This window comes from Haliotis rufescens, unplaced genomic scaffold (assembly GCF_023055435.1).
Source record: "Haliotis rufescens isolate VD_foot unplaced genomic scaffold, xgHalRufe1.0.p SCAF_11, whole genome shotgun sequence".
Classification (NCBI taxonomy): Eukaryota; Metazoa; Mollusca; class Gastropoda; order Lepetellida; family Haliotidae; genus Haliotis; species Haliotis rufescens.
In genome coordinates, this window is record NW_025963791.1 from 31,030,995 (window position 1) to 31,055,817 (window position 24,823).

At 40.0% G+C, this 24,823-nt stretch overlaps 1 protein-coding gene across 4 annotated transcripts in view; it reads left to right on the forward strand.

The window, feature by feature from the left end:
- LOC124132567 (calcium-dependent protein kinase C-like) overlaps positions 1-24,823 on the forward strand; it is a 158,949-nt gene that overhangs the window by 121,918 nt on the left and 12,208 nt on the right. Inside the window, exons 13-16 of one of the 4 annotated variants that reach the window (XM_046496529.2) lie at positions 1,209-1,289; positions 7,272-7,379; positions 7,826-7,966; positions 13,936-13,950. In XM_046496529.2, coding sequence (XP_046352485.1) covers positions 1,209-1,289; positions 7,272-7,379; positions 7,826-7,966; positions 13,936-13,950 — 345 coding nt within the window. Of the gene's footprint in view, positions 1-1,208; positions 1,290-7,271; positions 7,380-7,825; positions 7,967-12,590; positions 15,335-24,823 lie in introns of those variants that run through there. The other 3 variants (XM_046496528.2, XM_046496532.2, XM_046496530.2) reach the window with 3 other exon arrangements.

Here is a 24,823-nt window from a genome sequence, read left to right on the forward strand (position 1 = left end):
TGACATTTTACTGATTCTGAAATGTCCAAAGTAAGTTGTTGAAAAGTTGTAGATTTGTCATTTTCCTTTCTTTATTGATTGTAGAATTCTGTGATAGTTTCATGTGGCAACAGGTCAAATTCTGACTAAGGCACTTTGTTGAAACAGCACTACTCGAGGTAGACAAGACCACTTAACACCCGATAATCGTAACTCCCATACTTTAACATAGTCTCATGATAGTCTTAGCGCTAAGATCACTTTGAGCAAGTGGGCCCAGGTACTCACCATGTAGTAGTGAGTTAATGTTGTTTTATGCCTCTGTCAGCGGCACACCAACTGTATCACATCAGCCTGTAAATAATCAAGTCTAGGCAACAATCGACGCTGTAGAAGCAAGATGACCACAATCATGGGCCCTGTTTCACACAGTGCTAAGATGTTCGTAACTCCCATTCTTTAACATAGACTTATGACAGTCGTAGCGCTAAGATGATCATAACTCCCATACTTTAACATAGACTTATGACAGTCATAGCGCTAAGATGATCGTAACTCCCATACTTTAACATATACTTATGACAGTCGTAGCGCTAAGATGATCGTAACTCCCATACTTTAACATATACTTATGACAGTCGTAGCGCTAAGATGATCGTAACTCCCCTACTTTAACAAAGATGTATGACAGTCGTAGCGCTAAGATGATCGTAACTCTCATACTTTAACATAGATTTATGACAGTCGTAGCGCTAAGATGATCGTAACTCTCATACTTTAACATAGATTTATGACAGTCGTAGCGCTAAGATGATCGGAACTCCCATACTTTAACATAGACTTATGACAGTCGTAGCGCTAAGATGATCGTAACTCCCCTACTTTAACAAAGATGTATGACAGTCGTAGCGCTAAGATGATCGTAACTCCCCTACTTTAACAAAGATGTATGACAGTCGTAGCGCTAAGATGATCGGAACTCCCATACTTTAACATAGACTTATGACAGTCATAGCACTATAATCGCTTTGTGGAATGTGGCACAGATCACACTTTGCTGCGACCAAGTCACTTTGACAAGCACTTCGTGCTAGGGATCTAGTGACCTATAGAAGTCTGTAATGATACCGGTAAGCAACTTCAGGTGAGGTGGTCAAGAGTAGGAGGACCATGATGAAGTCAAGGACATGTGTTCTAGTTGTTGATGCTTCTCTTGTTTTCCTCCCCAGATTGTGTTGTACCAGCCATACGGCAAGTCGGTCGACTGGTGGGCATTCGGGGTGTTACTCTACGAGATGCTTGCTGGACAGGTAAGGCTAAGGCTCTCTCTGTCTGTAGCCCAGGATACAGACAAGTTGTCATTGGCAAGAAATAGCACAACATTGAGATGCTAGGACTTCAGAAGAAGTTACCGTACAATGTCTTCCTTGGAAACAGATTAGACACTAAATTAAGATGGACATTTGTTTTAACACAGGTACTACAACCTGTGACATTTGGGCCTTCTCACACATTGTCTAACAGACCCTAATGTGGGTCCATTATGCGATTCCAACTTTATCATGACCCTGTATTTTTGAAACACTGTCAGACAATTACAATTCCAGGTGTTCGTGAAAGGATGAGTGTATTCTGCTGTGTTGGTGGCACCTATCACAAACACATGCAATTGTTCACCTGAAAAAGAACACCAGACCATCGATATGGTACAAGTCAAAATAAGGAGTTACAACGGACATAATTTTGGTCACTGATGCTTCAAATTTGGAAATGTCCTCAACATGGCCTCAATAATACACTTTGAAATCTTTACAAAGTCCTTCAATGTTGTGGATCACTCGTGGCTGACTTGCTGCTATATTTAGATTACTCATTTAGTAATGGTAGGATTGAGAGTTATGTCCCCTGATATGTCAGTTTTTTAAAATGTTTTTGACTCATTATTTGTTCTGTCTGTGACAGTCCCTTTAAACATGATTTTCTTCTCCACGACTTGCTGGTTTCATTCAGTAGTGACCGCCTCCGTGGTCTAGTGGTAGAGCATCCGCCCGGAGAGCGGAAGGTTTGGTGTTCCATCCCCGGCCACGTCATACCAAAAGACGTTAAAAGATGGTACTTGTTGTTACCCTGTCTGGCGCTCGGCATTAAGGGGCTAAAACAAGGACTGGTCGGCTCGGAGTCAGTATACTGTGTCTGAGTGTGGTATTCATGTTAAACTGCGGCATGGTATCTCAGTGAGCTAGCACTATAAATCGGCATCAGTCCGGACTAGTACAAGCAGCTACACACACACTCGTGCATGCGCGTCGCTATATAAGTGCAATAATCTTGGATGCGACGTTAAAACCAATTTCACCTCACCTCATTCAGTAGCGTGACTGAAATGCAGCAGCTGACCTGACGGTGACTCAGTTCTGGCATCAAGGAAAACTGTGTCTTGTCATTAACAGAGAACTATGTGCCGAGGTCATCATTGGATGGGATAGAGAAAATTGTCTTATCGTGAAGTAGCAATGAAAATTGTGTCCTTTTGTTAAGGGGTTAATGAAACATTTACCTCATCAGAAAGTTTCAGTGAAAACTGTGCCTCATCTGATAGTACCAATGAAATACAGCTACTTGAAGTATCAATGAAAACTACCGCATCATGACGTTTCTGTGAAAACTGTGCCTCATCATGAAGTGGTTAGATCCCAGGCCGCATTCTACCAAAGAGGGGGCACGGGTGGCCCAGTCGTCTAAGGCACCGCGATTCACTGTGCAGAGTTGCGTCCCTTGGGCACACCAGAAACCTATGATTGTGGGTTCGAGTCCTGGTTCGCCCCGATAATGTTTCTAGGTTTGTCAGCACCACACCCGTGCTCGTGGGTTTCAACGAAGTGGTCAACGTCTGAGACCTGCATCACTTCGGGCTTTCCTCCCACATTGAGCTGACACGCTGTGATATAACTGTAATACTGTTAAAAGCGGCGTTAACCCCAACTCACTCACTCACTCACTCCTACCAAAGATGTTAAGGATTGAAGTTGTTTTTAACCTGCATGGTGCTTGGCATTATGGGGATGAAACCATGACAAGCCAGCATGGAGTCTCAGTGGGATAGCACTAAAAACACTGTCATAAGTCCAGACATTCAAGCAGCCCCCCACACACATGTTTGAATGCTGTGCCTCATCTTATAATATCAATGATCATGTCCCTTATTGAAATATCAATGCAAACTAGGGGCGGTTGGGTAGCCTAGTGGTTAAAGCGTTAGCTCGTCACGCCGAAGACCCAGGTTCGATTCCCGACATGGGTACAATGTGTGAAGCCCATTTCTGGTGTCCCCCGCCGTGATATGTCTGGAATATTGCTAAAAGCGGCATAAAACCTCACTCACTCACTCACTCACTCACTCACTCACTCACTCAATGCAAACTATGCTTTATCTTGCAGTACTGTTTAGTTGGTGTGATACTAGTGGAAATGTTGTTAAATATAGTGTCATTGTCAAGCAAATGTTCCGACTCAGCATTAGCTCAGACCATGAATCTTACAAGGCTGATCATGGCTTGTGAAGAGAAATCATCCTAATACCCGTGTATCCTCTTACTCTCAACCCACATGTGATTGATGAGTTGGGATGGGGATAGACCTCGAAGCAACCACCATCAAGACGTCGGAGGAGCAATTGTTATGTCAGAATTCCACTCTCTCTGTCGAAGAAGGAAATGTTACACCCAAGAGCCATCTCCAAACCATCCATCAATATGTATGGCAGATTTGTCACTAATTGCCACTTTCCCCACGTCCCAAGCACAACAGAACATGCTCTGTTTAAGACTGAGATACCTTTGTCCAGGCAGCTCATATACACTGTTTTCCCTCATTGATCGAAGCAGAACACCGCCGTCATCTTCAGTGCTATTCTGCAGGATTTGACAAGATGAGACAGAGTTTTATCAAAGGCGAGAGGCTCCCCTGGGAGAGTCCAGTCACAATTGTCCTGGCCCAGCTTTGCTGAGTCAACATTATTTCACACTCCATCACACTCTGGGAGCACTTTTGTGCACTCCACACAGTCATTTGGATGGAAGCAAATGTGTTCTGGCCATGTTTGATTTAACTGTTTTCATTGCAAGTTTATTAAATTCAGATCAGTGCAATATGAGCTGCCAAGTTTGGATTATTCTGTTTTCTGTAAACCCACTGTTAGTACATTCCAGATAATTTATAGATTATAAGTCTCGGTGGAAATGGTGCTTTGTTGGAAGAATATTACCTGGTTGTGCTTTCCCCTTGGAGGCAAAATGGCCTGTTTATGTTTCTGTTGTGAAAACATCTCCCAGTAACTTGTTTAAGTTTAATTTGCCGTTAGCAATGTTGACATACTTCCACAATCTCGCGCCATTCTTCAGGCTTCAGTTTAGGATCTGAATTTGTTTTCATTTTATGGTTATATGCTTTGGATAATGTGTCATTGAATATTACAAATATTATGGGCACAGAACTTGAAAAATAGGATTGTCTAACATGACCATGGTTTATCATATGATTATTAATATTGAGAATAGAACAGTGTGTTGTCAGTCAGTCAGTCAAATATTATTGATTCAGAATCGAATTTAAGGAAGCTTGTACCTTAACTATAGCAACATAACTATAAGGGGTCCTGGTTGTATATAAAGGAGACATTTCCATTAAAAGGTTAGAACCTGTCTTTCTCCAGTTTTGTTTGTAAAAACTGCTTAAGGTGTTACCATTTCAAGTTTGACAGTGTAGATGCTAGAAATCTATAGATGGGAGAATCTATAGGATGTCTGGAGTCATTGTTGTCTCATTAATTGTCATCAGTGCTTAAAATGTTGGTCTGAGGTTGAAGTGTTTGAGGTTCTGTGGGTATCTGAGACTGTCTGTCACTGTAATTGTCAGCAAAAGTGTATTACGAGGATCAGTTCTGTGTACAATGTGACTGTGTTGTCTTTGATTATCACTGGAGCCACGGTGACACTATATCTTGTTGATGTGTCTGACATCATTGCTATGCATCAGGTCATCACTGTTTTGAAGATGTCTGCTTTGTATTTCGTTCTTAGTGTGTCTGAGGTGACTGCTTTGTCTTTGGTTATTGTTGTGTCTAAGGTGATTGCTTTACTTATTGTTGTGTCCAAGGTGACAACATTGTCTTTGGTTATTGCTGTGTCTGTAATCTTTCAATGTTAAAGCATACTGTTTTGAGGGAAATCTGTTCGTTCCATATGACATCATTTATGACTCAATCAGATTTTGATGACACTCTTTATGTGTGAAGAATACAAACTGTTCTTTAGAAGCTAATTTCAGTGGTGAACAATACTCACTCATCTTTTGTACAAGGGCTGATATTAACATTTTAATGCCAGCGTAAAATAAAACTTCATCATATAGCCTCATGTCAGTCAGTCAGTCAGTCCAGTCCAGTCCGGTCAGTCTTTTATCTTACTGTCAATTACAGCATCCTGGATCGATGAATGAAATGCCCACGTAATCTTATTGCCTTTTTTGAACCCGTTTCAATCAGTTGAAGGCACCTGGAATTATCATGTCTAAATTTGGCGTCAGCAGAGACAGGCAGTTTCAGACATCCTTGATCCCATGCTGGTAATGCTTTTGTAAGTGACTTCAAAGCAAGAGTTACTGTCCTTGTGTCATGGGTCCAGACAATTGCAGCCATGTCACAGTCTGTTAGGCTGCGATCAATATGGCTAAGAGGGATGTTGCCCCCATTGAACTCGAGACCTAATTGTCTGAGGTGGCATCAAAGAGCAGGCTTTACTGCAACATTATGAAGGCATGATATGGAGGAGATGGTTGATGGCCAGAGGAAAGTGGATCTGGGTGTGGGGAACATAAGTATGATAGGAAGGTGGGGTCGTGGATCTGGATGAGGGGAACACAGGCATGATAGGGAGGTGGGGTCATGGATCTTGGTGAGGGGAACACAGGCATGATAGGGAGGTGGTGTCGTGGATCTTGGTGAGGGGAACACAGGCATGATAGGGAGGTGGGGTCATGGATCTTGGTGAGGGGAACACAGGCATGATAGGGAGGTGGTGTCGTGGATCTCGGTGAGGGGAACACAGGCATGATAGGGAGGTGGTGTCGTGGATCTTGGTGAGGGGAACACAGGCATGATAGGGAGGTGGTGTCGTGGATCTTGGTGAGGGGAACACAGGCATGATTGGGAGGTGGTGTCGTGGATCTTGGTGAGGGGAACACAGGCATGATAGGGAGGTGGTGTCGTGCATGATAGGGAGGTGGGGTTGTGGATCTTGGTGAGGGGAACACAAGTATGAAGGTGGGGTCATGGATCTTGGTGAGGGGAACACAGGCATGATAGGGAGGTGGTGTCGTGGATCTGGATGAGGGGAACACAGGCATGATAGGGAGGTGGTGTCGTAGATCTTGGTGAGGGGAACACAGGCATGATTGGGAGGTGGTGTCGTGGATCTGGGTGAGGGGAACACAGGCATGATAGGGAGGGATATTCATGTTAAGCTGTGGCATGTTATCTCATGGGCTGTTTGTTGTGTTGCTCTATATAGTGTTCGGTTCATTGGACACTGTTCACATATGAAGGATCGGGTAGGACCTTCAACATCCTCCGGGGCAAGGGAGTTAACTGACTTTAAAAGTCCAGTTTCCACCCAGATGAACTAGGTTGGAATTTCTGGGCTGGATTGTAGCACCACCAGTGGCGATTACGGGTTATGTCCCTTCTATGTCCCTGCTATTGTCCAATCAGATTCCACCTCTCATATCGCTTGCGTCTGCTTTAAACAAAATGGCAGCACCCAGTGAAGACGATCTGAGATCTTTACGGTAATAAAACGGGTCTTACTTCGCGAAGTGCATCAAGTCGTGAGCACCTTGGTTGAAAACATGAAAAGATTTGGATTTTTTGTTGACACTTAACTGACGGTACACATGCTTTGCAAATCCATCAATCAACCGAAATCTGCACTGCAGTTTATAAACCAGATGTCGATTTCGAAGAGATAATTCCATAATTCAAGCCTAGTTCGGCAAGGGTGGAAACTGGACTTAAATAGTCAGTTAACTTCCTTGCCTCAGGAAGATGGATCTTCAATATCATAGCAGTGTAAACATGAACATGAAGTTGATGATGTAAATTCACATCTCATACTATCCAAATAACATCATAAGATGATAAAACCTTGAACCTCAAGAATAATATTTGATTAGCAATAAATGGTATCTGTCTTAACTTGACCATGGCCTTAACCATGACCTTGACCTTGTACTTGCAGCCTCCATTTGATGGTGAGGACGAAGAGGAGCTGTTCACGTCGATCACCGACCACAACGTGTCTTACCCCAAGTCTATGTCCAGGGAGGCTGTGTCCATCTGCAAGGGGGTGAGAAGCCAGCTCCAGTAGTGTAGCAATAATAATAATAATGTCTCGCCTTAAACATAATTGGACAGGATTTTACCTATTGGATAAAATGAATCAAACCAGATCAAACGATTTCATTAGGTATTATGGATTTCCCGAAAAGTTTTTGTCACTTCATAGCCAAAAATAAAAGTTAGATTTGTTGCAAATTCAAAAGAATAATTTCTCTTTAACAAAACCCAAGGTTCTCATCAAAAGCTAAATTGTAGTTATTAGTGACAAAGTTTTACTCTTTTGTATGAAAATCATGTATGTGCATGCAAATTTTGATAAAATACTCTTAAGGGCTTATGAGTGTGAATTTGATTGCATTAACTAATGTATATTCTCTGATCTCTGACATATATAGATTTCATAGCTCATAGGGGTAAAGAATTTGCAAAATAATATTTTTGCCCCTCCCTCAGTTGTTGACGAAGAACCCCCAGAAGCGACTTGGGTGTGGCCCAACTGGCGAGCGAGACATAAAGGATCATGCATTCTTCAGAAGGATAAACTGGGAGAAGATCGAAGGCATGGAGATTCAGCCTCCGTACAAACCCAAGATTGTAAGTATCTCGCGCAGGATGACTAGCGTGACAGCTAGATGGGAACTAGAAGTTGAGATTTGAACATCTCTGCATGTCACACATTAGCAAGCAGAAAGTTTAACTTTCAAAGTGTAAAAGGTACTTATATGATAGTAACTGCATTGAAATTTGAATTTAGAGCTTTGACAGAATTGTTGTTGGTTTAGGGTTGTCAAAGAGGAGTCTTTCTCTTGAGAGATACTTCGGATCATCTGCTGCTCCTTGTAGAATAGTCTTTAACGACATGCTTTATTTCTTTGATTATTCCATACTGATTAATAATATGCTGTTATTTTCAAAAACATATTTTCCTTGGCTGGGGGATCATGTTTTTCACAAACCACAGAACTGTGGTTGCCATTTCTTAAAGAAATCCCAGTGAGATGAGCCTAGCCCATTCATACACACTCCAGAACCCTAAATTTAGAAATAATGAAACAAACCTCAGGTGACTGTGTTTTATTTCTCTTTTTTATCATTTAATTAGATAGCTCTTTTGTCACACCAGGAAACATGTCACCCGATTTCAAAGTTGTCACCTGAAAACAGATTTTTTTGTACTTTGAAACATACGATGCAAGTCTGACCTTTAATAATGACTACATCAGGTCCCCATTCCACAAAGCCATCTTAACGCTAAGTCAATTGTAACTCCCATATTTTAACATCGACTTACGACAGTCATAGCAATATGATCGTTTTGTGGAACGGGGCCCAGTACATCTGTTGGTTCTGAACCTTAAAACCATATCAAGAACTACCCTATTCGACGTAATAAGAACCCAGGGCGCTCTCAAAATTAGAAATAGGGGGCTCTTATTAGAATTTTATTTAAAGATAAATTTCGTGGTTTATGCTGACAGCCTGAATGGTCATGTACGACAGATATATTTTTCCAGAATTTAATTGCCCATAATTCAGGTTGCATATAACACACGAGTGCGTATCATACGCGAATAAATAAGTCTTGTGTACATTGATCAATCGGAAGGGGTGCTAATTGGGATTGTTAACTAGCCAATATATTAGTTAATATCGCCGTGGGCGCTTATTAGAGCGGGGCGCTTATTACGTCGAATACTGTATGTTTTGTGTGACCGGTCCAGCCCCTGTTACAAGAGGATGATCCTGTGATGGTAGGGATGGGAGAGGCTCCTTGTCGGGACTGGTTCCCATAGGACTGGGTGGAGTTCGGATACTGATGGTGCTTGTGCTGCCTGGCTTAGGCCATTAAAAACCTTACTGGTATCATTGTTATGTTCAACATCATGATAGTGGTAGTGGTACCTGTGTACAACTTAGTTTGAGTACAACTGACATTATTCTTTTGTGTGTAGCATCTGTATTTAGCTCTTTCAAGATTTCATCCAAGATTTCCAGTTCCAGTTTCCATGACGACTCTATCTAGTTTTATACATATAGGTTTCTCCAGCTGTGTTGTTGCCATGGGCATTTGTGGAAACTAAACAGTCCATCTGTATAAATATATGTTATGGCATATTGTGGTGGTGGTGGTGGTCCATTAGATGAAATATGTTTGAGAATTGCGGTTTTTTTTATCTAAAATGATGAGTCTGACAGGATTATGTCCATAATAATTGGTAATAAAATAAGACTGGTGCTTGATCATGTGTTTGATATTCTAAATCAGCCTAGAAATTAGGGCTGGGATGGGTAAATCGGGTACTCGGGTTGGGTGGTACTGAGTAGGACCCTGGTACCCACAGGACTACCTGGACCCGTTGTTAGTCACGTGATATATTGTTTAATGACAAAAGTTATCTAGAACTTCATGGCTACACTACAAACAACCAACGTTCGCGTTACTTCTGACTTTCATATGTTTGAATAAAGATAACGCTTTGGTCAACTTCAGTGTTTGCATGACCAGATCGTTCTGTATGTGTAACTGTATGCTACAGTCAAACTAGTCATTTTGTACCCATCTCTTGAGACCTACATTGGGTACACGGGTAGGGTAGAGTAATAGGTGGTCGGGTACCCGGGGAGTAAATTTGGACTCATCCCAGCTCTACTAGAAATTAAAATCTGTTTAATTGTTAGGAACATACAAACATGGCATGAGTCTTGTCAGTTATTACAGTGGGTGAAGGTTGTGTTTGAAATGAAAAAAAGTCCCTAATAAAAGTTAGGTATAATGGGATTTTGACACTGCAGCAGAAGAACTCAAGGTCCCCCACACCCCACACCCATACTTCACCCCACACTCCACCCCACGCTCCACCCCACACTCCACCCCACACTCCACCCCCACTCTTCACCCCACACCCATACTTCACCCCACACTCCACCCCACGCTCCACCCCACACTCCACCCAACACTCCACCCCCACTCTTCACCCCACACCCAACACTTAACCCCACATCCCACACTCCACCCAACACCCCACATATCACCCCACATTCCACCCCACACTCCACACTCCACACTCCACACTCCACACCACACACCCCACCCCACCCCACCCCACCCCATGCTCCACCCCACACACCACCCGACACACCACACCCCACCCCACCCACCACACCCCACGCTCCACACCCCACACTCCATCCCACAATCCACCCCAGCCCACACTCCATCCCACACCCAACCCCACTCTCCACCCCACACTCCACACACTACACCCCACACACCACACCCCATCTCACACACCACACCCCACACACCACACACCACCCCACCCCACACTCCACCCCACACTCCACCCCACACCCCACACTCCACACTCCATCCCACACCCCACACACCACACACCACACTCCACGCTCCACACTCCACACCCCACACTCCACTCCACACCCCACACACCACACCACACCACACCCCACCCCACACACCACACCCCACCCCACACACCACACTCCACCCCATCTCACAAACATTGGGTTGGTGATTGATAGCAAAGGTTTATCCCTTTCATTGTTGTAAAAGTATAAAGTTCATATAAAATTCTCACTGATTTTTTAGTTAATAATCACTTAAAACAAAGTATTTTGCCCTTGAACCAATTTGCCCACCCTCTTCTTGTATAAATGACTGGATATATCCCCATAAAAAAAATTTAGAATGATGTTTTGGTAAGTAAAAAGTACTGTGACAAATGTGTGACAAGTGTGTGACACATGATAAGGTCAACTCAGAATTTGAGCAAACAAAAACATTTTCCGTGTCAGATTTTCTCGTGAATTCTCTTAGTATCCTAAGATGTTCTGCAGTTCAGACAAATATTATGTTCAGATGAAATCTACTTATATTCAGCCGGCATATCATGCATATCGTGAGTTTTCACATTTAAATTAGGAAATCCCTGTATTGGGGTAGAAAAATTGATTCTATAAAGCAATTACAGATTGTAGAATCTTGCTCGGTTTGAAGATTGGTAAGTTTTTTTGTAGCTTTTTTCTTGCAAGATGTTTTTTAAATGTAATGTTAAAACACTATTGCAGTATGAAGTGTGAATAAAAATATCAATAATTCATCATGTCTGATAGCAGAACATCTCAGAATGATTGTGTTTCTGTACTCTGTCTTATCTCTCCTAGTGCTTTTTGATGTTGTGGTGTTGACCTCTGTGTGTCATCTTCCCGAGGCAAGAGAGTTAACTGACTTTAAAAGTCCAGTTTCCTCCCTTGCCGAACTAGGCTGGAATACCTGGGCTCGATCATAGCGCCACCAGTGACTATAACAAGTTATGTCCCTTCTATGCCTCTCCTATGGACCAATCAGATTCCACCTCTCTTATCACTTCCATTTGCTTCAAACAAAATGGTGGCGCCCAGTGAAGATGATCTGATCGGTAATCAAAATCTATATTGTGATAAAATGGGTCTTACATCGCGAAGTGCATCAAATCACGTGAGCACCTTCATAAAAAACATGAAAAGATTTGGAAAATATCTCTTTGACAACGAGTTGGCGGTGCACATGCTTTACAAATCCTGCAATGGACCGAAATCTGCATTACAGTTTACGAACCGGATTTCGATTTCGTTGCACGATTTTGATTAGACAATGCATAGACTCGTAAGTCCAGCCAAATTGTAACTCCATAATTCCAGCCTTGTTCGGCAAGGGTGGAAACTGGACTTTCATAGTCAGTTAACTCTCTTGGCTCGAGAAAATGTCTGTGTTTGTAGCACATCTTTCCTAGGTAGCTCGAGGACCATGCAGGTGGCCAAGAATTGTCTCCCTTTAGCTATAACACGACAACGTCACACTGTTGGCAGAATAACTTTTTGTTTTCAAAATATTTTCTGAAATTTTATGTTGAATCTGAAATTGTTTTCTAGAAGGCAAGGTTAAAAATTTCATTTCTCTCTTGAAGCTGTTTGGTAATTTGTTTCATAGATTTTAATATAATAATTTTTTTAATTTTAATAATTTAAATATGTAAATGTTTCACATGATGTTATGGAGGACAATTGATTGACCTGATAATTTTCACAAATTGAGTTGACAAATTAACAATGCACATGCCACTATAATTTGGGGAAGATTTCCCCTTTGTGGACATATATGTTGTAGACGTCACTTTGTTTATAGATATTTTATGTTTTTTCTTTCACTTCCCACTTCCAGAATGATCCAAAGAAGGCTGAGAACTTTGACAAGTTATTCACGCGAATCCCCGTGAAACTGACGCCAATCGACAGTCTGATCATCATGAATATAGACGATGATGCATTCAGAAATTTCTCCTACGTCAATCCTTACTTTAATCTGCAGACATGAGCTGTTGTATGTACGGTGTTGTCAATTGTGTGCAAAACGCATCCAGAACTGACTGAACTGTGATCTGAATCAGAAGCCCTTTTAACATTTGTGATTCATCGTGAAATCTACATTAATACATTTCAACATGATCGATTTCATTTCTGTTTTGACAAAATGGGATTGGTTGGAAAAATATGCATATGTTCACAGTGTTTTTTTCTGTGGGGGGTGGAAGAAGAACATTTTACATTATATGTTTTTTAAAGTTGTGACTTTTACAAAGAAATTAACATTTTCTTATCTTCCAAACATGTCCATCACATGCTGAGCCTTGTTGGTTAAGGCTCCACCTGTTGAGAGAAATGTGGCAGCCATATTTTTATACCCTTTTTTACCCATCAAGTGTTTAATTGTACAAGATGCTTGTTTAGCATAGGTATGTTTTGAAAATTGTTCCCATCAGTTTTAACAGTTTTGCACTCAAATGAATGTTTTTAGTTAATTTATATATTTCTTTGACTACCATGATTCAGTTTGGTGTTGAACATAACATTACACAGCTCCGCAATTTACAAAGCTTGTCACATTCTTGTCAATCATTCAGCATGATTTTTATACCATTTTGACAATATATGGATACTACACATTTGCCGAGGATCACACCTTTGAAGATGACTGATTTGGTCCTCAGCAAATGTTGAGTGGTATATAAGCTCACAGTTTTGTAAAAAGAAAAGATATTTTTTTAAATGGATAGCAATCCTGCTTGAGATTAAATAAAAACACAACGTTACAAAAAGTAAGATTACTTTTGAATACAAAATGTGACAGGCTTTCTGTTTGTTCTTTGACTTAAAAGCTAGGCCTCTTTTCGGAAACAAGCTTTTAAGACAGAGCTAATGTTTGATTAGTTTCCTGCTGCAGTTGCATCCCTGAGTATTTGTGCTTAACATAAAACAGAATGTGCCAATCATAGAAGAGCTTATCACAGATTTGTGTCTATTCAAGTTCTGTTTCAATTTGTTAATGTTTCTTTATAAAACAGGGCTGTTGTTCTAGGTTGGCATCATCTGTTGAATGTTCCTGGCTCTGTTTCCATTCCCTCCAGTTGCTTGTTGAGAGAGTGACCATTTGCCTGTTTTGTTTGCTCTTGATTTGTATTTACATTTCCTTTTTCTCTACCTGTTTGTCTCTTTTTTCTCCTCTGTAGGGTTTTCATGGCACGGTTAGTAGTTTTATTTTGTTAAATGGCAAGAAATGGAAAGGAGTATGGAAAATATTTTTTTCATTCATTTATCTGATATTTATTCTATTTGACATTAAACAAGATATTATTTTTAAAATTACATTTTATGTTCTCAACATTTTAATATTTTTATATACTTTTTTCTTATAATTTAAAATTATTTTTTTTAATTAATCCCATCCTACTCCTTTCCATTATGGATGTTATTGGCTATGTGGTGTTGTTAGTGACGCAGCAAGTATTTACTGAATGCATCATGGTCCTACCGAAATAAATACCCTAAGTCGCTAATTTTATAATGGCGTGATTATTAACAATGTCCTACTTATGATTGAATGCTCCACAATTTCACTAACTGCATGGTACGGCATACGACGCTTTGTATTAAATGATACAGATGGTGTTTATATTGAACTAGTCACAATATGTGTTGTTCCTCATCACTGGCAAACTTGTTGGTGTCAAACAGTGCTCATTGATGCTCAAATAACTTATCTCTCAGTCAAGAGTGGGATGTCATACCCAGTATATAACTCTATCTCTCAGTCAAAAAGGGATGTCATACGCAGTATATAACTTTTATCTTTTAGTCAAAAAGGGATGTCATACGCAGTATAAAACTTTTATCTCTTAGTCAAAAGTGGGATGTCATACCAAGGATATAACTCTATCTCTTAGTCAAAAGTGGGATGTCATACGCAGTATATAACTTTTATCTCTTAGTCAAAAGTGGGATGTCATACCCAGTATATAACTTTTATCTCTTAGTCAAAAATGGGATGTCATACCCAGTATATAACTTTATTTCAGTCAAAAATGGGATGTCATACCCAGTATATAACTTTTATCTCTTAGTCAAAAGTGGGATGTCATACCTAGTATATAATTTTATCTCTCAGTCAAAAGTGGGATGTCATAGCAAGTATATAACTATATATCTTAGTCAAAAATGGGATGTCATACCCAGTACATAACTTATTTCAGTCAAAAATGGGATGTCATACCCAGTATATAACTTTATTTCAGTCAAAAATGGGATGTCATACCAAGTAAATAACTTTATTTCTTAGTCGAAAGTGGGATGTCATACCCAGTATATAACTTTTATCTCTTTGTCAAAAGTGGGATGTCATACCAAGTAAATAACTTTATCTCTTTGTCAAAAGTGGGATGTCATACCAAGTAAATAACTTTATCTCTTTGTCAAAAGTGGGATGTCATACCAAGTAAATTACTTTATCTCTTAGTCGAAAGTGGGATGTCATACCCAGTATATATAGAATACTAAACGAGCTCCTGTGTAATACCAATTTTATGAAACAAGTGAATAGTTGTGGTATCTGATGAGCTAAAGCGAGTCAGATACCACAACTATTCACGAGTTTCATAAAATTTGTTTTACATGGCAGCGAGTTTAGTATTTTATTTATTACTTGCCATTTATAACGTTTTTGGAATTATACTGTTGAGTGTGAATAGGCTGACACCTACACGACCCACGACATAATCCAATTGAGTTCAACATAATAATTCTTCAAACACATCAAAAGTTGAAACGTATGAATGTAATACCATACAACGGTCTACCTTCAGAATTCAGGCGTCCGTTCCACAAAACTATCATATCGCTAAGGTTATCGCAACTCACATACTTTAACTTAGACCAACGACTGTTGTTGCGCTACAGTACGATCGCCTTGTGGAACGGGGCCTTGCACCTCAAAGTTTACAATCACGTCACAGTACCCGATGACGTAATTTGTGGAATTTTGTTGCAAGATCCTTTGGCGAAACAATGCCATGTGACGTCAACCTAGCAACAAGGTTGCTGGGGTCATCGAGTGTGCATAAGCCCCTCTCAGTGATCTATCATCTCCACACACAATGTCGTTGAATAATCCAAGGTATATTGAGAGCTTTCAATATTTGTTCGTGAAACGTGTTCCGAGAGTACATAAGCACGCGTTTTAGTATTACACAATGTGTAATCAACTGTATGTTTATCAAACGGGTGATCTCTTCACAGGCAAGTAATAAATAACTTTATCTCACTCAGTCAAAAGTTGGATGTCCTAACCAGTATATGACTGTTTAACTAATCTTGTCCTTGTTGTGACATTAAAATATATGTAAATATGTGTTAAGTAGAGGGTACATGTTCTAACACAATATAATCCTTTGTATGTACACAAGGCTGTGACAAGACAGGATAATCAAAAAGTACTAGAATTTGTACTTACTAAGAAAATGTTATCCCAAATATAACCTTTGTCACATGATAATCACTGGTAGTTTTGACATGCTAATCACTTAGTGTAGTGATAGTGCTTTGTATACATGTAGTTAGTGAATGATATATGACATGACAGGAAAGTAGACAAGAACACATTTTACAGGGTGTGGGTGATCTTTGCTTATTATTCCCCGTGTATATCTTAGGGTTATAGTTCTATCTTTGTAGTTTACATTTTTCCATCTTTGATATATTACCCTTTGATCCCCTTTACTGTCTTAGCAAATCCTGAAGGCAAGTTATTTATGTCATAGAATGCTCTTAAATAACTCGGTGAACTATCGTTCTAGTTGATAAGGGTCAAGCACTTTGAATTTACAAGTGCTGACTGTGTGGTGAGTTTGATAATGGAGATAATCCATCTTCCCTAGGCAAGGGTATTAACTGACTGTAAAAGTCCAGTTTCCACCCTTGCCGAACTAGGCTGGAATTTCTGGGCTCGGTCGTAGTGCCACCAGTGGCTATTACGAGTTATGCCCCTTTTATGCCCCTCCTATCAGATTCCACCAACTGCATTGTTTTCAAACAAAATGGCAAAGCCCAGTCAAGATGTTCTGATCGATGATTAAGATCTATCTTGTTAAAAAAAGGATCTTACCTTGTGAAGTGCATCAAATCACATGAGCACCTTGATTAAAAACATGAAAAAATCTGTCAACGACCAGTTGATGGTTCACATCCTTTGGAAATTCTGCAGTGGACCAAAATCTGCAGTTGAAATCCATGTTGTTTGCGAACAAGATGTCAATTTCGTTACGCTGTTTTGATTGGATTATGCATAGACTCGTTTGTCCAGCGAAAATATAACTCCATAATAACAGCCTAGTTCAGCAAGGGTGGAACCTGGACTTGTACAGTCAGTTAGCTCCCTTGCCTCAGGAAAATGGAGATAACGTAGCTACTCATACAGCTTTAGAATCTTCATAGTCATGTCTGTATTTCTTCGTCAAAACAATAGTTCTGTGGATTTATGAACATCATAAGCTAGCACTCAAATATATTTATTTGGTCTTTATCAAGGTACCTATGGTGCTTCCACAAGACGTGTAGGTTGAAATGTGATGATGCCTCTTAGTAATCAGTGTGCCTTCATGAGAGGTCAGTGCTACAAATTAAAAAGTCCAAAATATGATTGTAGATTTGAAACATTTGATATGATAAAGGGAGACCACTCTGTAAGAGAGCAAAAGCTTTAGGATACCCATGGATAATATGGAGAGAAAGTTGTCTGATATCCTCTAGGCACTTGACTGTGACCTTTCTTAGGGTAGAATACTTACCAGCTGAAGTTAGCATACAGAGCTGAAGTACAAAAATGATAGGAGATCAATACATCCAAATCCAACTCCTCCCAACCATTTTTGAAGACTTTGATGAATCTGTGTCATTTTGAGAATAGCACATTCATTGATTTGACATTATGAGAAAGGTTTGTGAGAGATGAACTCTGATGTATTCGACTCTTCGAAAAAACTTGCAAAGGTTAAAAAAACTGCCTGAAAATCAGACTGGTGAAATACAAAATCTAACTTTGTGTCACTGACATGAATCATGCACAGTTTTTAGTGAAAACTTGAGACCTTGGAAGAACGGAGCGTGGTCAGATTTTCAACAATAATTATGAAAATAAATATGGCAAAAAAACGTAATTTATAGTTAATGCTTAACACATCAAGTCAGTCATTCATAAAATGAAACAAATGAGTTGCCATTTAATTGATAAGATTTTTAAAGTGTAAATCTTTGTAAAATCCGATACATGTTCTTTAATCTGTCATATCTGGCAAAAGTAAACAAAATATTTGTGTTGCATTATAATAGATGATTGAAGATGAAATGCAAGCATATTTGATTCCCAAAATTACTTCTTGCACAGACTTGTTAGTGGTAGTGTTTGCATTGCATCATGTTTGTGATGTTGAGAGATGAATACTTATCTTTGTCCATTATATCTATGTCAATGGATACTTATTTTGGTTTTTTTCATTTGTTTGATGCATGATATCTTTGCAAAATGATATCTTGTCGGGACAGAAATTAAGTAATGCAATTTAGAACGCTGCATTTTTTTAATACATTCTGATCTATATGACTATAAATTCAGTGTTATGAAGGGAATTGACATGTTTTTATCAGTATAGGCTCTTTGAATATTTAATGACTATTTGTTGATGTTCCATATTGTGAGGGGGGCACGGGTGGCCCAGTCATCTAAGGCGCCGCGATTTGCTGTGCAGAGTTGCGTCCCTTGGGCACGCCAGAAACCTATGATTGTGGGTTCGAATCCCGGTTCGCCCCGATTATGTTTCTAGGTTTGTCAGCACCATACCTGTGCTCCTGGGTTTCACTGAAGTGGTAAACATATGAGACCTGCATCACTTCGGGCTTTCCTCCCACATTAAGCTGACACGCCACGATATAACTGGAATACTGTTTAAAGCGGCGTTAAATCTAACTCACCTGCCCATATTGCCAGATTGACGATACATGTAATACTGAAATGGAACCACAGAATGAGCAGCTATCCCAATGATGCTTCTGCTCTTTTGAGAAAAAAGTACATTTAGTCCTTTAATGTAGAAACTTGTTCCCTTGATGTAAGCCAGAAGGTTACACAGCTTTAAATATTTCCCTATTATCGGACCAGGTTGTAGCCTCATGTTCCCATCTTTGCCTAGGCATCCAAGAGTTACCTCCCTTCAAGTTCTTGTCACATTTATGGGTGCTTCAATGATTAGGTGTCGTTGGCCTTGTCAATGTTTGTAACACTAACATGACAAGTTTGTTTCTGAGGAAATGACAAGACATGTCATTGAAATGTCTCTGTATGAGCATTTGTGCTCAATTTCAAATACTATGCAAAGTTTCAATGAGAAAGGAAACGCATTGTACATAATACAACCTTTGTAGACAGAAATATATCAAACAGGATGTATCTGTTCATCAAGATGCATTTTTATGTGATTGTTTTAGGGAACTCAGTACAAAAGTACCTTTAATATATTACCATGAAAGTGACAGTCATGTAAAACACTATTATTATAAACATGGATTATGTGTCTCCGTGTGTTTCCTCCCTGTTCTTGATGACTACGATCTTCTTCCGTCAATGTCATCCTTTCAGCCAGTTCGAGGAAGTCAAGAAGGAACTGAGTTTGTTGTGGTGTTATCAGTATGTTATGCTCGATGACCATGCCAGAGCTAAACAATGTTGGTATAACATTGAGTATATGGGCTGGAGCTTCAATAGCCAGCCAAATCAATAGGCATGCTGTGATAATCTATACCAGACGGGATAAGTTGTTATGTAGGTGTAGATCGGCGTATATTAACACCACTCTTGGTTCAGGAGGGTTGAGGGCAGGTTTATTACCAATCACATTTTCTATGGCTTGTTCAGCCACTATATTCCTTACCCCTGCAGGGTCTAAAACCATGCAGACGTTTGCCCACACTTACTGTCCTCTGCTTGAAGCCTGCTCTTACCCCATGCTTTTACTGACGTTCTTTGCCAAGTACTCTTGGTGACTTGCTAATGACGAGTTCGTTGGATTAACTGGAGCGTGTAATGTTATATCTTGTTTGGTTGCATGTTTCCAAGTTGCTGAAAATTAAAGAAAATCTGAACTTTTGTACCTTGCATAATCACATATTTGTTAGTACAGATTACGCGTGAATGTTTTGTGTTAAGATATACTTACATCTCCAATATTGCATAATCTAAGTTTATTATAAATGTAAATATGTAACTTGTTCAAGTCTATGCAATTTTTGCTCTGATTATGATCCATATTACAACCCAGTGTGTCAAAACTATTTAAATGTTATTGGTTGAGTATTCGTATAAGACACATTTGTGTGGAGTATGTTATTATAACCACACATCCTGGCCAATCGACATCAGTGTTCTACTTTGTTTCTCAGATCTTACTCATTTGTGAAATATTGATTCTTATATTTCCCATCTCCGATTTCTGCACAAGTGGCAGCATATTTCTTAGTGTCCACCTTGATTATAGAGAAACTATAGACCCAAACGTCTCTAATGTACATAATGTCATTATTTTATTAAATTTAAAAAGTTTAGTAATTGCCTCAATATATCTATCTGCTAATCCATATTAATTTTCAACTGTTTCTCGTTTTAATTGTCTTGGGTATTTTAATGACCAACTATTGATAGACTTGTAAATTTTGAAATAATTCTTTGTGATCATGATTAAATTTGATAACAAGAAACTTGCATAATTAATGAATGGCAGACACTGACTTAAACTCCACATTTATTCTGTGAGGGCGGATGTGATATTTGTCCATGTCACAGTGTGTTTGTCCCAGATTACATACAAATCTGTTTGTTGCTCATATGTTGGTACTCGTCTTGTTCGATATATATGAATGTCCTGCCGAAATCTCTCTTTTAAGCAAACAAGATCAGTTCGTTTCTCAAACTATGGTGTGGCTCACTTAATATGCTCAGGGGCGGGGGGAAGCCTTGTGGTTAAAGTGTTCGCTTGTCATGATAAAATTTTACCAACGTGAACTTTGAGCTTAGAGTCCCTGATGTCATGACTTAGTTTTATGTACCAAATAAATCTTGATTTTTATTATGTCGGTACTTACACAGACCATGGTTGATATGATGGAGAGGTTTGTGATGTCCACTGACCCTTGGGCCCCATAGCGCTAAGATGATTGTAACACCCATGTTTTAACATGAATTTACAACAGTTGTAGTGCTAAGATGATTGCAACCCCCAAACTTTGACATGAACTTACAACAGTTATAGCGCTAAGATGATTGTAACTCCCATACTTTGACATGAACTTACGACAGTCGTAGTGCTAAGATGATTGTAACTCCCATACTTTGACATGAACTTACGACAGTCGTAGTGCTAAGATGATTGTAACTCCCATACTTTAACATAAACTTACAACAATCGCAGCACTGTTGATAAGGGCCCACATCTTGACTTTGTTTGAAAGAGAGGTTTGTTGCATGATCTGTTGATATCTGATTTAGTGATAAACCTCTGGCATAGAATGGGATAATGTCACCAGTCCTGATACGGAATTCCCTTATTGGGAAATCCAAACAATGCACAATAAATGCAGATAAGATGAGGTATTTCATCCAACTGAATGATTTAGTGAGTATTACATCACATATTACCTAAGTGTATTCCTATCGCCACCTTATTTCACTGATATCCCTGCAACCACTGTATTGCTTAACTGTGAATTTTGAATCAGTCTGACTGGTCTGTGACCCGTAAAGATCCGGGGTAGAATAGGTCTTCAGCAACCCATGCTTGCGTAAGAGGCGACTATGCTTGTCGTAAGAGGCGACTAACGGGATTGGGAGGCCAGGCTCGCTGACTTGGTTGATGAATGTCATTGTATCCCTATTACATGGATTGATGCTCATGATATCAATTACTGGATTGTCTGGTCCAGACTCGATTTAATTACAGACCGCCGTCATATAGCTGGAATATTGGAGTGTGGCGTTATGCAACAAACCAACCAACCAACCAACCTTGCATGCAATTAAACATAACCTTGCAGATGAACTTAGACTTTCTGAGAACATATGTAAATATATAATGTCAACGCCAGAGAATAACTTTGATTATCTGTAGAAACAGACTCCATTGGGTGAAAAGGCAAAATAGCAGCGAAAATTATATGAATGGGTCACTGAAAATGAGTGATGACACCAGGTATTCACGAAATGGGCAAGCATATCCTGCCCTATCAGTAGCGTAAGCATTTCTTATGGAAAGTTTAGTTTAGGGTGAAAAAGTTGAACTGGACATGACCTGGGTGACCATGGGCAGATGTACTCTCAGACATTTCTTGTACTTTAGGATGTAAGGTGCTGTTGGGTCTAGCCCACTCTAGGATGTCCGCTGGTCTGTAATGAGGGTGTTTAACTTTTTTTTATGTTAGATTTTCCTGAACTCTTTGTTATGTATTGTAACTGTCTAAATGTCTGAACAAGGGGTTGGTGTTACTTGTTAGTTGCTGCTCCAGAGTTGACTGAAGAGGTATTTAGGTTTGCATTTTAGTATAGTTAATGGTCTGTAACTTTTTAACATATTGATAAAACATTAGTTTGTTAAAAAATCTAAAACATGTTACTGTGCAGTGATAAGATTGATAAATATGTGCGCATTTACATATTTCCATCAACTGTACAGCAATATTCCGTTGATGATGTCATACAGTGCTATTAGGATTAGCTTGGTAGTATTGTGGCAATAGTGGTTTCAGGGTATTTTGTGAGAAAGGTGGATGTAGACATGTCGGTATTAATGACCCTTGCAGTACTGGTGATATGTGTTTCTGATTATGTAACAGAGTGTATGTTCTTTGAAAGCCGATATGTCTCAAGCCGGGGTACCCATCCTGTGGTACCCAACCAGTGGTACCCTTCCTCCGTACCCATCCTCTGGTACCAAACCTCTGGTACAGCAATGGTCATGGGAGCAAAACATGCACATATTGGTTTGCTTTGGTTTCAATTGTTAAGCTGTGAATGACACTAATGATAGTTTTATACAAGAATCATCTCTCTGATGCCATTAGGGGCGGTCGGGTAGCCTAGTGGTTAAAGCGTTCGTTCGTCACGCCGAAAACCCTGGTTCGATTCCCGACATAGGTACAATGTGTGAAGCCCATTTCTGGCATCCCCCGCCGTGATATTGCTGGAATATTGCTAAACGCGGCGTAAAACCATACTCACTCACTCTGATGCCATTATGCACTGGGCAGTTGGGTAGCCCAGTGGTTAAAGCCTTTGCTTGTCACGCCGAAAACCCGGGTTCAATTCCCCACATGGGTTCTATGTATTGCCCTATATCTTGTGTCCCCGCCGTGATATAGCTGGAATATTGCTAAAAGCGGTGTAAAGCCATACTCATTCACACCCATCATAGACGGTATAGAAGCTGCATGTCAGAAGACTGCTCAATGACCGACCCACCCAGAGGTGATTGTGTTCGGTGGTAGGGTACCCAGCCAGGCCTTCTTGTTGATTCCACATCAGTGTGCTTGTCTAATGTTCCTTTTCATTGTTTTCTTGTAATCCTTTTTTATGAAACAACTTTTTTGTACATGAAATTTATGTTCATTAAAGAAGCCATTTTTGTTACAAATTATGTTACATCTGTTTTTATTGTTTTGAAAGTTCTTACAATAGTACCTCATAGATTCAATGTCCCGTTGCACTCACTGAATCATATTGAATGAGATGACGGTATCTCTGCGTCAGAAAGGGCATTTTCAGTGGAACGAGGAAGTACGTTTTGGTCATCCAGTTCATCTGAACACAACTGATTCCTTGTATACCACTCGAAAGCAGTTAGAGAACGCAGATTTACTATAGTAATATGAAAGAATCATGCATTCTTAAATTTCTTTTGAGTAGTATATTTGCCGTTCTCAAGTTATCATGGGTTTGTCAGTAGGGCTGGGACGGGTAACTCGGGTACCCTGGTCGGGTGGTTCATGAGTAGGACCTGGGTACCCACAGGACTACCCGGACCTGTGGTTAGTCACGTGATATATATTGTTCGATGACAAAAATTATCTAAAACTCTATGGTTACACTATAAGTCACTGATATCCCATTTCTTTCTGACAATGCACCCATTCCTTCTGACTTTTATATGCTTGAATAAAGATAAAACTTCATGCATTAAACTTCAGTGTATGCATGAGCGGATCATCTTACACGTGTATCTAAATACATTTTGCCAGGGCTATGGTCAAACTTTTCCAAATTGGACAGTTTGTACCTATCTCTAAATATCTACAGCGAGTACCCGGGTAGGGTTGGGTAATAGGGTGGTGGGTACCCGGGTAGTCAATGTGGACCCGTACCAGCCCTACTTGTCAGTACCATGCCTGTGTTCATGGATTTCATCTCTGTTCTATGTGTCTTTGACCTGGCTGATTTTCTCCCACATCATGAGCAGTGGGGGGTGGCCTAGTGGTTGAAGCTTTAGCCCATCATACCGAAGACCCAGGTTTGATTCTCCACATGGGTATAATGTGTCAAGCTCATTTTTGTGTTCCATGGGGGTAATATTCCTGGAATAATGCTGAAACCATACACTCCTGCCATATCTGTAATGCTATGAAATCTCTGAAATACTGTTCATCTGTTTATACAGCCTGTATCCCCAGGCCTCTCTGTGGTCACAATAGTGTGGGGTGGTCAGGTAGCCCAGTGGTTAAAGCGTTCGCTTGTCATGCCGAAGACCCGGGTTCGATTCCCGACATGGGTACAATGTGTGAAGCCCATTTCTGGCATCCCCCGCCGGAATATATTGCTGGAATATTGCTAAAAGCGGCGTAAAATCAAACTCACTGTATGGAGAGAACTACATGTATATTGCCAATACATGCCATTGTGTTTAATCTAAGAGAGTGGAGGCCCTTAATAAGAACATACTATATTGTCAGACCAAAATACACATCTGGTTCCTGACTAAATTGAATAAGCTATAACTAGGATCTATTGATAAAAAAGTATCTAAGCAGCAACCA